General features: G+C 35.7%; 1 protein-coding gene across 1 annotated transcript; it reads right to left on the bottom strand.

Moving 5' to 3' along the window:
* Positions 1 to 10378: 10378 nt before the first annotated feature.
* Positions 10379 to 10806, bottom strand: LOC127103651 (uncharacterized). Its single transcript, XM_051040897.1, has 2 exons — positions 10734 to 10806; positions 10379 to 10503 (listed from the first exon to the last, which is right to left on the bottom strand). The coding sequence occupies exons 1-2, from the start codon at positions 10804 to 10806 to the stop codon at positions 10379 to 10381; spliced, it is 198 nt and encodes a 65-aa protein (XP_050896854.1).
* Positions 10807 to 11072: the final 266 nt, after the last annotated feature.

Here is an 11072-nt window from a genome sequence, read left to right as displayed (position 1 = left end):
AAACACATCTCAATTATCATTAATATCATCTACAACAACGTCTCAATTATAATTAACATCATATGCAACAACATCTTATCCAACAACCCATCAATAACCAATATAAATGCAACACTTATGCAATATACTCAACACCGACTCGACATGCATGTGGTACCAAATATGAACACTCAGGTTCATCTCACTCCATGATCTCCACCATAGGATTGATTCCCTCTTGGAATTGGAGCACACCAAAATCATTACCATCATCATATGTAACTCTTCACTAATCCTCCATAATAGGAATTAGCTACTCGCACCCTGTAACACCCTTCTAAAAATACCCCAAATATTTAATTAAAACCACAAAATATAATCAGAGTAGATATGCAATTAAGGGTGTCACACTTGACACTTCACACCATTCACCAAAATATCCTGTCATGCTCATTTATTTAATCAAAATAAAACATTTGCATAATTCGCAGCGGATAAAATCTAACAACAATGCAAAACATGTAACACATTACATGTAAACTTGTTCAACAATCAACAATGAAAAACAAGTAAAACATCCCGTCCCGATGTTACATCTACCAGAGCATGACCCACTAAGGAACTACACTAGACTCCAAGGACTAGCTTCTACTCAATCACTGCTCGTTACCTGAAACATAGTTGTAAGGGTGAGTTCCTCAATCGATATAATAAGCATTATAAAATATCATGTAATGCTAAGTAACTTAACGCATTCATCACCCAAATCAGATTACACATTCAACAATGGTAACATCAACTCAAAATCATATTCAACGCAAACACAAAACACACGCATAATATTGGAATACATCCATTCATATTATACGCCATACATACATTATGCAATGAGACTCCATGCATGCGGTACCGACTATTCGTGAACACATAGTTCAACCTCACCGATCAAATCCAGATACGGCTACCAAGCTCACTAGTCCCACTCATTTGGGACATAGTGACTCACTCACTAATTCCTCACCATGGGAATTAGCTACCACCCCAAGGGCTATGATATGCACGCTAATCACCTAGCATGCAAACATCAACAACAATCCACAATACTCACTCACTAATTCCTCACCATGGGAATTAGCTACCACCATAAAGGCCATAATATGCACGCTAAATCAACTAGCATGCAAACATCAACAATCCACAATGGACATATGCTCACACTCTAAGCCATAAAACAGTCCATTCCACAATTGCATACATAATAGATACATTCACAGCATTATGCATACCATCATACATCATCAGCATATTATCACAAAAATCATATCATGTCATGCCAATTAATAATCACAGTATTAGCACACTCTACTAATACCTACACTGCTCAAAACAACGGGAAACGATCCCTACTATGTCATACATCAGCTAAAATTACATTACTCAGCTGAACAACCAAAAACTGCACAACAATAGCACAGAAAAATCACAATTCTGCCCGTACGCGTATTGCCTAGTCCCATACGCGTATGGCCCATTTCTCAGCCAATCCCATACGCGTATTGCCTGCCTCATACGCGTATGCTACGCGTACCACATCCTCATACGCGTACCAACAGAGACAAAACTACGTTAAAATCATCATCTTCTTCATCCATACGCGTATTGCCTAGTGCCATACGCGTACCAGACCATCTCATACGCGTATTGCCTAGTGCCATACGCGTATGACCAGAAACCAGAATTCCAGATCTGTTATGGTTTTCTCTGCTACGAGATTCTCAGATCCAACCTTCCACATTCCAATTTTTACACAACATTCATTCATATTGTCTAACACAGATCATACACATTCAATCTCACAAATTCTAACATTATTCCATCTAATCCTTACGAATTTTCTTCAATTATAACTCATATCACATTCATCCATAAATTCACCAATTTCAGCATGCATCATTCTAATCAGAGTCGATTCAATGGTTATCACTACCCATTACATGTTAACCCATAATACCCATTAAACGACGATAAACCCCCTTAATTGAGTTAATCCGGCAAATCTCTGAGCTTCAAGCTTTTCCTTCCTTCAACCCTCGTTCCCTTGCTCTTCCTCTTTGCCTCTTTCTCACTTCTGTCGCTTCTCTGGTTTTCACGTGAAAAAAACCCTTTTTACCAAATGGAACTCTTTATATATTTTCCAACTTATTATTCCAATAATAATAATTCCAATAATAATAATTCCAATAATAATAATCCAATTATTTAATTAAATTAATAAATATATTATTAACTTATTTTAAATAATTATCTTATTTTTATCGGGGTGTTACAACTCTCCCCCACTAAAAGAGTTTTCGTCCTCGAAAACATACCTCAAGTGAATAACTCAGGATAAGACTCCTTCATCTGACTCTCAAGTTCCCAAGTCACATTGCCACCTGCTGGTCCTCCCCAAGCTACCTTTACTAAAACAATCTCTTTACCCCGCAACTGCTTCAACTCTCGATCCTCGATCCTCATAGGTGATGTTTCAACAGTCAGGTTATCTCTCACCTGTACATCATCTATTTGGACCACATGCGACGGATCAGGAATGTACCTCCTCAACTGAGACACATGAAAAACCTCATGCAAATTCGCAAGTGACGGCGGTAAAGCGATACGATAGGCTACTTCCCCTATCCTCTCCAAAATCTGATAAGGACCAATAAATCGAGGTGTCAACTTCTTCGACTTCAAAGCTCGACCAACCCCAGTTATCGGAGTAACACGAAGAAACACATGATCTCCCTCTTGAAACTCAAGTGACTTCCTCCTCTTGTCGTGATAACTCTTCTGACGACTCTGAGCAATCCTCATCTTCTCCTGAATCATCTTAATCTTTTCCGTAGTTTGTTGAACAATCTCCGGTCCAACCACAGCACTCTCACCGGACTCATACCAACATAAAGGTGTCCGACATCTCCTACCATACAAAGCTTCAAACGGTGCCATACCAATGCTCGAATGAAAACTATTGTTGTAGGTAAACTCAATCAAAGGTAAATAACAATCCCAAGCACCTCTCTTTTCCAAAACACAAGCCCTCAAAAGATCCTCTAGTGACTGAATCGTCCTCTCAGTCTGACCATCAGTTTGCGGATGATATGCAGAACTCAATCTCAGCTTAGTTCCCAAAGCCCTCTGCAAACCTTCCCAGAACTTCGATGTAAATCTAGGATCTCTGTCCGAAACAATACTCGACGGAATACCATGCAAACTTACAATTTTCTCAATATACAACTCAGCTAATCTCTCTAACGAATAATCCATTCTGATCGGAATGAAATGAGCCGATTTTGTCAACCTGTCAACAATCACCCAAATAGCTTCAAAGTTCTTAATTGTCCTCGGTAAACCAGAAACAAAATCCATACTGATACTATCCCACTTCCACTCTGGAATAACCAACGGTTGCATTAGCCCAGACGGCTTCTGATGCTCAATCTTTGACTTCTGACAAGTCAAACAAGAATAAACAAAACTCGCAATTTCTCTTTTCATTCCCGGCCACCAAAATAACTTTTTCAAATCATGATACATCTTCGTAGCTCCAGGATGAATGCTCAGGCCACTACGGTGTCCTTCCTCAAGAATACTCTTCTTCAGTTCGGTAACATCCGGAATACACACCCGATTACCAAATTTCAAAACACCATTCTCATCAACTCTGAATTCACCACCTTGACCTTGATTCACTAGAGTCAACTTATCAACCAAAAGCACATCGGATTTCTGACCCTCTCTAATCTCATCCAGAATACCACTCGTTAACTTCAACATTCCCAATTTAACACTATTGTGAGTACTCTCACACACCAAACTCAAGTCTCTAAACTGCTCAATTAAATCCAATTCCTTAACCATTAACATAGACATATGCAATGATTTCCGACTCAATGCATCAGCCACTACGTTTGCTTTACACGGATGGTAATTCAAACCAAAGTCATAATCCTTCAGAAACTCTAACCATCTCCTCTGTCTCATATTCAGCTCTTTCTGATCAAACAAATACTTTAAACTTTTATGATCACTGAAAACCTCAAATCTTGACCCGTACAAGTAATGCCTCCATAACTTCAGAACAAATACCACAGTTGCCAACTCTAAATCGTGTGTCGGATAGTTCCTCTCATGAACCTTCAGTTGTCTCGAAGCATAAGCTACAACCTGCTTATTCTGCATCAAAACACCACCTAAACCCAACAATGAAGCATCACAGTAAACCTCAAATGGTTCCGACGGACTTGGTAATATCAGAATAGGAGCAGTAGTTAACCTTCTCTTTAACTCTTGAAAACCTTCTTCACATTTTAAGTCCCAAACAAACGCTTGCCCCTTTCTAGTCAACATCGTCAACGGTAATGCCAACTTAGAAAATCCCTCAATAAATTTCCTATAATAACCTGCAAGTCCAAGAAAACTCCTTATCTCAGAAACTGACTTCGGAGCTTCCCACTTAGATACCGCTTCTATCTTAGAAGGATCAACAGCAACACCACCTCTGGAAATCACATGACCAAGAAAACTAACCTCTTCTAACCAAAATTCACACTTGGACAATTTAGCAAATAACTTCTTTTCTCGTAGAACTCCTAAAACCACTCTCAAATGTTCAGCATGCTCTTCTTCAGATTTCGAATACACCAAAATATCGTCAATAAACACCACCACAAACTTGTCTTTCCTATCAACCCTTTACTGATAGCTCTCTGCTCTGGCCTTGGTATCCTGTTCAAAAATCCTGCAACAGTCAACCATGTCAGAAAACACTCTAATCCGCTGATACCCAATAGCCTGCTTGATCTCGGGACGTAGCCCGTTCTCAAACTTCACACATTTTGAGAATTCCCCAGTAGCCTCGTTATAGGAAGTGTAATACTTCGACAGCTCTGTGAACTTAGCAGCATACTCAGTAACAGACCGGTTGCCCTGCTTCAATTCCAAGAACTCTATCTCTTTCTTTCCTCTGACATCCTCTGGAAAGTACTTCCTCAGGAATCTCTCTCTGAACACCGCCCACGTGATTTCAGTACTTCCAGCAGCTTCCAACTCAGTGCGGGTAGCAACCCACCAATCATCTGCTTCCTCTGACAGCATATGCGTACCGAACCTGACCTTCTAGTTATCGACACACTCAGTCACTCGGAAGATCCTCTCAATCTCTTTCAACCACTTCTGAGCACCATCTGGATCGTATGCTCCCTTCAACATTGGAGGATTATTCTTCTGGAACTCACTCAGTTGACGAGCAGCTCCCATTCCCACAACATTCGGATTCTCTCCAAGTACTCCAGCTAGCATACCCAGAGCCTCAGCAATCGCAGCATCGTCTCTACCTCTTCCAGCCATCTCTATTCTGAAAACCCAACAATCTAAAACCATAAGTACTGATAGGGTTGCACAACACCTATCACGTACAGGGAAACAGAATAATTACGACTCGACTCGACCGACTATGCTCTGATACCACTAATGTAACACCCTTCTAAAAATACCCCAAATATTTAATTAAAACCACAAAATATAATCAGAGTAGATATGCAATTAAGGATGTCACACTTGACACTTCACACCATTCACCAAAATATCCTGTCATGCTCATTTATTTAATCAAAATAAAACATTTGCATAATTCGCAGCGGATAAAATCTAACAACAATGCAAAACATGTAACACATTACATGTAAACTTGTTCAACAATCAACAATGAAAAACAAGTAAAACATCCCGTCCCGATGTTACATCTACCAGAGCATGACCCACTAAGGAACTACACTAGACTCCAAGGACTAGCTTCTACTCAATCACTGCTCGTTACCTGAAACATAGTTGTAAGGGTGAGTTCCTCAATCGATATAATAAGCATTATAAAATATCATGTAATGCTAAGTAACTTAACGCATTCATCACCCAAATCAGATTACACATTCAACAATGGTAACATCAACTCAAAATCATATTCAACGCAAACACAAAACACACGCATAATATTGGAATACATCCATTCATATTATACGCCATACATACATTATGCAATGAGACTCCATGCATGCGGTACCGACTATTCGTGAACACATAGTTCAACCTCACCGATCAAATCCAGATACGGCTACCAAGCTCACTAGTCCCACTCATTTGAGACATAGTGACTCACTCACTAATTCCTCACCATGGGAATTAGCTACCACCCCAAGGGCTATGATATGCACGCTAATCACCTAGCATGCAAACATCAACAACAATCCACAATACTCACTCACTAATTCCTCACCATGGGAATTAGCTACCACCATAAAGGCCATAATATGCACGCTAAATCAACTAGCATGCAAACATCAACAATCCACAATGGACATATGCTCACACTCTAAGCCATAAAACAGTCCATTCCACAATTTCATACATAATAGATACATTCACAGCATTATGCATACCATCATACATCATCAGCATATTATCACAAAAATCATATCATGTCATGCCAATTAATAATCACAGTATTAGCACACTCTACTAATACCTACACTGCTCAAAACAACGGGAAACGATCCCTACTATGTCATACATCAGCTAAAATTACATTACTCAGCTGAACAACCAAAAACTGCACAACAATAGCACAGAAAAATCACAATTCTGCCCGTACGCGTATTGCCTAGTCCCATACGCGTATGGCCCATTTCTCAGCCAATCCCATACGCGTATTGCCTGCCTCATACGCGTATGCTACGCGTACCACATCCTCATACGCGTACCAACAGAGACAAAACTACGTTAAAATCATCATCTTCTTCATCCATACGCGTATTGCCTAGTGCCATACGCATACCAGACCATCTCATACGCGTATTGCCTAGTGCCATACGCATATGATCAGAAACCAGAATTCCAGATCTGCTATGGTTTTCTCTGCTACGAGATTCTCAGATCCAACCTTCCACATTCCAATTTTTACACAACATTCATTCATATTGTCTAACACAGATCATACACATTCAATCTCACAAATTCTAACATTATTCCATCTAATCCTTACGAATTTTCTTCAATTATAACTCATATCACATTCATCCATAAATTCACCAATTTCAGCATGCATCATTCTAATCAGAGTCGATTCAATGGTTATCACTACCCATTACATGTTAACCCATAATACCCATTAAACGACGATAAACCCCCCTTACCTGAGTTAATCCGGCAAATCTCTGAGCTTCAAGCTTTTCCTTCCTTCAACCCTCGTTCCCTTGCTCTTCCTCTTTGCCTCTTTCTCACTTCTGTCGCTTCTCTGGTTTTCACGTGAAAAAAACCCTTTTTACCAAATGGAACTCTTTATATATTTTCCAACTTATTATTCCAATAATAATAATTCCAATAATAATAATCCAATTATTTAATTAAATTAATAAATATATTATTAACTTATTTTAAATAATTATCTTATTTTTATCGGGGTGTTACACACCCAATCCATCACAATGGGGTCGAGGCTCACCAAAATTCTTTACCATCATCATAAGTAACGCTTCACTAATCCCCCATAATATGAATTAACTACTCGGACCCGATCCATCACCATAAGATCGAGGCTCACCAAATAGAACTAAAGTTCCGACAACATGAATGCATGGACTCTTAGCATGCAACAACAACAACACATACACATTGTCCCCTCTTCTGACCGTGTATGCCACCATCAACATAATCCACATATCCAATAACATGCATATATATATATATATATATATATATATATATATATATATATATATATATATATATATATATATATATATAAACAAGCAACATCATTCGCACACCAGCACCACCATAATCATGCTTAATCAATCATATAACAACATCATGTAAACATTTACTCATAATACAATAATCCATGTAATAAAATAATCATATTATCATAACATATTCATCCCCTAAAAACAATTTCATTAGCTAATGATTCGCGTTAGCTTTTCAACGCTTCGAACGACACTTGATTTGGACTTGCAGATCAAAAGTTATGATCAAAACCGTGTTGAAGTACAAATCTGCCTGGCTGCGATGTGGAAGCGTCACGGGCATGACGTCCACCACCAGGAGCTTCATGGCGTCCGCCATGGGTGTATGGCGTTCACCATGGACCTTTAGAATGTAAATTTTGCATTTTTCATCGTTGGAGGCCTTCTGGACCTCTAATTTCAATTTTGTAAAAATTCTCGATCACATAATTCAACATACTATAATTATTCAATGATTAAAACATAAAATTCACATTATATCACAGATTATAATCAACAAAATCATTCATTCTCATCCATTCATATGTACCCCAAACCTTCCAAACCCTTAAACATGATGGAACACATCAATATCTCAAAACAGAAAATTATACACATATAGGCACACAAAATTCAGCATATAATCATCATATAAATACCATCATAACATCACAATTCAAAAATATAAATTAAAACACCCAACCCTAAGGAGGTTAAGGGTTCCTCCATTACACCCTTCCACCATACCCTTTACTTTTGTAACATGTTCCCACCCTTATTTGATCTCCAGCAAAAGCCATTGATCTTCTTCTTCAATCTCAAGCTTTTTCCCTCCCTCTTTACCTTTTTTGCTCCAATCTCACGTACTGACAAAATCTCCCAAAAAATCTAGCTTCTCTCCCAACTTTTAAAATATATAGTAACCTCCTTACTTTTGATTAATTATTATCTTTGCCCAATTTAACTCTAACTTCCCTCTTCTTACCACAAACTCTTCTCAAATCCCACAATTGGCCCAGACTCCTATTCTCTCAAATTTTTTATTTTATCCATAATAATAAATAAAATTCTAATTATTATAATCATTTTCTAACTTATTCTATCGTCTCACCGTACCCTACTATTTCTACCACACCCCAACAACACATATTCAAATAATTTATTTTAAATCAAACCAACATCTAATAATAAACAAAATGCCAAAAATCATCATGAATCACCAATAGTTCAAAATGAAACAATTAATAAAATTGAGGTGTTACATTAGTCCCAAAGAAGATATGTCTTTGATAATAAGATATATGGATGTTTCTTCAACTTCTGTTTGCATTGAGGAATCATTTTAGAATTTTTGAATGTGAATGATATAGCTGGTAAAAGACTTTTTAATGTATTACAAAATAAATTGAAAGATCTTGGTCTTGACTTATTTGATGTTAGAGGACAATGTTATGATAATGGTTCAAATATGAAAGGAAAACATCAAGGTGCACAAAAGAGATATTTAGACATAAATCCAAGAGTCTTTTATACTCCTTGTGGTTGTAATAGTCTTAATTTGGCACTGTGTGATATGGTTAACTCTTGTAATAAAGCTAGAATTTTTTTTGGAGTTGTTCAACACATTTATACAATTTTTGTCAATTCTACTAAGAGATGACAAATTTTGAAAGATAACATAAAAGGGTTGACAAATTTTGATAAGAATTTAAGTATCCCGTTAGTCGAGCTATCTGAAGAGGAATCTTTTAGGATTACTTATTTTCTTTACCTTGTTGATCAAGCTGTTGTTTATCTTAATAAGACATTTGAGCAATATCAAGAATACGAAAGTATTTTTGGTTTTTTGTATACTTCTCACAAGTTACAACCATTGGATGATACAACTTTGATGTCTTGTTGTAGTAACTTTGAACGAGTAATAAAACCTAATGAACAATCTGATGTTGATGGAAATGAGTTTTTTGCGGAGTTAAAGTTACTAAGAGAGATATTGCATGAAGAAATCATAAAACATACTGATATATTATTATTTTCGAAAGACTTGGATTATTTTCCTAATACATTTATTGTGTATAGAATTTTATTGACCATTTTCGTGACAGTAAAATATGAAGACTTGCTTGACGAATTTACTTCAAAAAGTGTTAAGAGAAATACACTTTTTAAATAATTAGAAACTTTAAGTTGTATGAAATGTTATTTATAGTTTAAATAATATTTTAAGCTTTTTATACTTCATTTGATTAATATATAATTGAATTTTTAATGCATCACTTTTAATTATTAAAATTGCTTTTTTTTTATTTAAACCTATTTTTCTTTTAATTTAGAATAGACGAACTTAAATATACCAAATATATTAATTATTCAATAAATTTAAAAAGTTATTTTTTTTATTAATAGAACTAAAGGAAGTAGTATACAAAATAGTATACAAATACACTTTTAGGTTTATCATAACATTTCAAAAGCAAGGGAAACATCAATATAATTTTAAAGTAAAATCTCAAGTACAAACATCTAGCGTAAAAGTAAAGTTATATGCTTAGAAGTGATATAATTATTTTTAAACTTAATCAATCCTCGGCTATCATTCTATATTGACAATGACGATCAATACACTTCATAACTAAAGGTAAAGTCTTCTCTGGACAATCACTGTTTTCAACACAAGGAATGCGAAATACACCATGATGAAAAGCTGCATTGTAGTGTTAAAATGTTACTAAAAATATATGTATTTATAAAAAAAATTATTTTTTAAATTTATTTATTAAATAATATATCTGGACAAAATATAAATAAGATATATTAGTTATTGAATGAATTTAATTTTTTATATTTATAAATAGAACTAAAAATAATATTAGATATGATATCATGCATAAGATAAATTACAAAGTTTTGAAAACAGTTTGAAAAAGAACATACCACCATTGGTTACGACAAAAAATAGAGGAAATAATATGATAAGAGTACAAACAAACATAGTAATTTGAGCCATATTTTTCCTCCTTTTGCATATAGATAATAAATATTAACTACTTTGTGCGCTTTATAGAAAACTTCCACTCTTTGTCAACTTCAAATAATAGTTTTTAGTATTAGGACTTGTAGAAAACCAAATATAAAATTAGAATTAATGCTAAAGATTCCATATAAAATTCTGATTAACGTCAAAGGTTAATATTTTTATTATTAAACTTTATTATATATGTTTTTTTATTTAACTCTTAGCCCTTCGTAATAGTGAGAAAGACATGTAAAATA

The sequence above is a fragment of the Lathyrus oleraceus genome, chromosome 7 (genome assembly GCF_024323335.1).
Source record: "Lathyrus oleraceus cultivar Zhongwan6 chromosome 7, CAAS_Psat_ZW6_1.0, whole genome shotgun sequence".
In the NCBI taxonomy this organism is placed as follows: Eukaryota; Viridiplantae; Streptophyta; class Magnoliopsida; order Fabales; family Fabaceae; genus Lathyrus; species Lathyrus oleraceus.
Note: the sequence above shows the minus strand (reverse complement) of the source record. Positions and strands in the feature narration are given on the sequence as shown.

What these genes read in the sequence shown, in the direction of transcription:
- LOC127103651 (XM_051040897.1), bottom strand. Translation starts at nt 10,806, where the DNA reads ATGGCTCAAATTACTATGTTTGTTTGTACTCTTATCATATTATTTCCT. An exon ending in TTTTGTCGTAACCAATGGTG is followed by an intron (nt 10,504 to 10,733) that starts GTATGTTCTTTT and finishes ACTACAATGCAG; the next exon opens with CTTTTCATCATGGTGTATTT.